This window comes from Tupaia chinensis, unplaced genomic scaffold, assembly GCF_000334495.1.
Source record: "Tupaia chinensis unplaced genomic scaffold, TupChi_1.0 Scaffold000708_1, whole genome shotgun sequence".
Taxonomy (NCBI): Eukaryota; Metazoa; Chordata; class Mammalia; order Scandentia; family Tupaiidae; genus Tupaia; species Tupaia belangeri.
In genome coordinates this window covers 1,785,791-1,789,671 of record NW_006160231.1, presented here as the reverse complement: position 1 = coordinate 1,789,671, position 3,881 = coordinate 1,785,791, and the positions used below count along the sequence as shown (strand labels likewise).

At 47.8% G+C, this 3,881-nt stretch overlaps 1 protein-coding gene across 2 annotated transcripts in view; it reads left to right on the top strand.

Annotated features, from left to right (window-relative positions):
- The window catches only part of LIPH (lipase H), a 57,234-nt gene that overhangs the window by 47,917 nt on the left and 5,436 nt on the right, over positions 1–3,881 (top strand). For both annotated transcript variants that reach the window (XM_014592545.2, XM_006160781.3), the window contains one exon: positions 2,581–2,692. In XM_014592545.2, the coding sequence (XP_014448031.1) occupies positions 2,581–2,692 (112 nt within the window). The remainder of the gene's footprint in view (positions 1–2,580; positions 2,693–3,881) is intronic.

Genomic DNA, 3,881 nt, shown 5'->3' with positions numbered 1-3,881 from the left:
CTCTCTGCAAGACTGACCAAGAGACAGCGTACCTGACTACCATGGAGGATCCTCATCTTCCTAAAGCAACTAGACCTTGAGGACCAAGGAGAGCAAGGAAGACTAATTCTCTGAGCGCGTGCTGCATTCTCATTTGTGCAACAGGAAATTATTTTTGCCCTAAAGGTGTTACTGCTGGGATTATAAAGAGGAATAATTATTCCTTCCCAGTTATTGTAGAACATTTTACTTTAGGGACTGTAATGGTTACGTCGTTTGGACTCCCATGTGGTTGACCACAGTTCAAGTCCTGGACCCAGTGGCTTAAAATTCATACCAGGCGCGGGAACCAGCAGTTAGCATAATGGCTATGTCGCTGGATTCCCAAGTAGTCGACCGCGGTTCGTGTCCCGGACCCGGTGGCTTAAAACTCACGCCGGGCGCGTGTGCGTGCGTGCCCAAGATCCCGAGAGGAGAATGGAGGAGAAGGGATTGCGGCGTGACCATCCCCCCTGGGGGGTGATTTCTCGCTTTCTGTCTCTATGTCTCTCTCTGTCTGTCTGGCGAGCGCACGCGCCCTACAGTGAAAATCTCTCCAAAAAAAAAACCTCATACCAGGCGCGTGTGCGTGTATGCCCAAGATCTCAAGAGGAGAATGGAGGAGAAGGGGCTGTGGCATGGCCATCCCCCCAGGGAATGGTTTCTCACTTTCTGTCTCTCTGTCTCTTTGGCGAGCACACGCAGCTTATAGCAAACATTTCTCTTAAAATAAAAAAAGAAAAGAATAATTTACTTAACTTTTTAAAAAACCCTGCAAGACATTGTTCGGATGATGTTGTATAGATGTCCCTATAATATTTGCCACTTCTTTTTTAAGAGAGACTTTTGCTAAAGGGAGTGCGTGCTTGCCAGAGAGACAAGAGAGACTGAAGCGAGAACACCCGCCAAGGGCGATGGCTATGCCGCAATCCATTCTCCTCTTGGATCTTGCTCATGGACGCACACACATCTGGCATGAATTTGAAGTCTCCGGGTCTGGGACTCCAATCATGGTCGACTACATGGGAGTCCATTGATGTAGCCATTATGCCATCTCCTGGTCCCTCTCTACTTCTTCTTCTTCTTCTTTTTCTTTTTTTTTTTTTAGAATTATTTATTTAACTTGTTATTATCATTCATTTTTAAAATTTGACCAGAGAGAGAGAGATAAAGGGAAAGTAAGAAAGCAAGCCACCAGGTCTGGGACTTGAACCGCTGTCAGCTATGTGGGAGTCCAGCACCTTAACCACCATGCCAGTTGCCGACCCCTTTGGCACTTATTGCGACTGTCATTCCTTCTTGCATTTTGCTAATACGGTAAGATATGCTGAGTCATGATGGGGAAAGTCCAGAGCATGACAGGAACTCCAAGAAAAGGGACCGGTGCGATCTGAGGGTCAGGGAAGAAATGACATTGGGTTGAAACTTGAAGGACAGGTTCACAAAGTGGGCAAAGGAAGACTGTCCAGGTGGGGGAAGGCCCCACAGCAGGAGACAGCTTGCCAGTGCAGGAAGGTCACGTGGTTAGGCATGACCTGGAGGGAAATAAGAGAGGCTGGCAGCTGGTGGAAGGTTGTGGAAGACCACATTAGCTATGGAGGGTCTCTATGTGGCCACTTCCAGGTTTTTGTTTGTTTGTTTGTTTTTGTTTGTTTGTTTTTAAGTTTTAAAAGAGAATGATCGATTCGATTTATTTTATGACTATTTCAAATTTGCTACAGGGTACACATATTCACCAGAGAGAGACAGAGAGGGAAGCGAGGAGTCAAGCCGCTAGGTCTTAGACTCAGACTGCGGTTGGCCATGTGGAAGTCCAGCTCCTCACCCACCATGCCACCTGCTGGCCCCTTTTTTGTTTTGTTTTCAGGTTTTTGTTTGTGTGGTTTCTGGAGAGAGACAGAGAGAGGGGGGATGGCTACACTGAAGTCCTCCATTCTGTTCCCCGTCATGTACTCATGACCGGCACAATTTTCAAGACATTGGGTCCAGGACTTAAACCACAGTCAGGTCCAGGACTTGAACCACAGTCAGTCATGTGGGAATCCAGCACCTTAACCACCATGCCACCTGCTGGCCCAGCTATTCTAAACTGGGCAGGAATCAATGAGAACCAAGCATACTCAATGGTAGGCATGGGACTTCAGTCAGTGTGGGGGTGGTGACTAGATACCACTGAATTTTGCTGTCACTTATGTCATTTACCAAAGAGAAGAGGCCCAGCTATGGCAGCACACTCTGGTAGGTGCTATGATGTGGCAGCCTGAGGCCATGTGGTAGGCCAAGGCCACGTGGCAGGCCTGGGATGGATTTCTGGCCCACCCTAAAAGCTGGTTATGCTGCGCCTATAGTCCAAGCTACTCAGGAGGACAGTGACAAAGCAAGACCATGTCTTTAAAAAGAGAGAAAGAAGAGAAAAGCATAGTAGAAAATTCTGCCCTGGATCTTTGGAGAGAAACAAGAGGAAGATTAAAGACACTGATAGAGATGGGTGGGTTTTTTGGAAGTGACCTTCAAGGCACAGTAGGGTGACTGCTCTCTCGCTGTGCTCTCCCTGCTCGACAGTGCATCACTACTTCGTGGATATCATAACCTGGAACAAGAGCGTGAGACGAGGCTCCATTACGATCAGACTGAGGGACGGAGCTGGAAGCACCACAGAGTCCAAGATCGATCAGTGAGTTGAGCTGCAGTGGTTGGCAGTTTGCTTTCTCCTTTTGCTCAGAGAAATTACGTTCTAAATATGCCTGCGTGTTATTTATAGATCTGGCTTCGGCCTGTTCTGTAAGAGGTACGCGGCGGCGACTGGGCAGGTCCCTGCACCAGCTCTGCCAGGCTCTTCACAAGTGGGAGAGGCCCGAGGGCTGCCTTTCCGTCCTGCCCCTCCTCATCCGCGCTCTCCCCCCTCCCTCTCTCCTTTACTTCCTTCAATTACACCTTCAATTACAAAATTCATCTTTGCTTTCTGTAAAGGATTTTTTTGGTAAGTTTGCTATAATGCATATACTCTCACTAGGAGAGGGAGGGAGAGAGAGGGAAGTGAGAAATCAACCCCCCCCACACACACACACACACCCCGGGAGGATGGCCACGCTGCAATCCCTTTTTCTCTATTTTCCTCTCAGGATTTTGGGCACACACACTCCTGCTCCCAGCATGATTTTTAAGCTGGTAAATCTGGGATGCTTACTGCTTAGTCAACCATGTGGGATCCCGCTGCCTCGACCCGTCACCTGGCTGGCCCATAAAGGATTTTATTTTTAAATGTTTATTTTTTTCCTTTCTTCCATGAGAGAGACAGAGACAGAGAGATAGGCACTCCCAACAGGGTCTTCACGCCATGACCCCCCACCCCAGCCAAGCCAGCCTTGGCCAGCCAGGTATTACAGGCACACTGGCATGCTCAGGAGTTTGCGGGATGAGAACCCGAAGTCTTTCCCACGCGTGACGGAGAACCGTGTGCTCCTGATGGACCAGGTTCTGTTGGGGGCATGTCGTCTCTGTCTCCCTCTTTCTCATGCAAGTGCACACACCCTCTAGCATTAAAAAAATGAAAAAGAAAGAAAGAAAACGATATTAAGGCCTCTGTCTGTCTTTCCTCTTCCTTTTTAACATTGCTTACCTACAAATTTCTGCTTGCTCTCGTTAGCTTTCTATATGCATTTAAAAACATGATCTCTGTTGGGGACCAGCAGGGGGCGTGGTGGTTAAGGTGCTGGACACTCCCACATGGCCAATAATGATTTGAGTCTCTGGTGGCTTGCTTTCTCACTTTCCTTCTCTCTCTCTCTGTGTGTGTGTGTCTTTCTCTGGTCAAAACAAACAAACAAATTAATAAAATTAAGTATATGATAAAAAATACACTC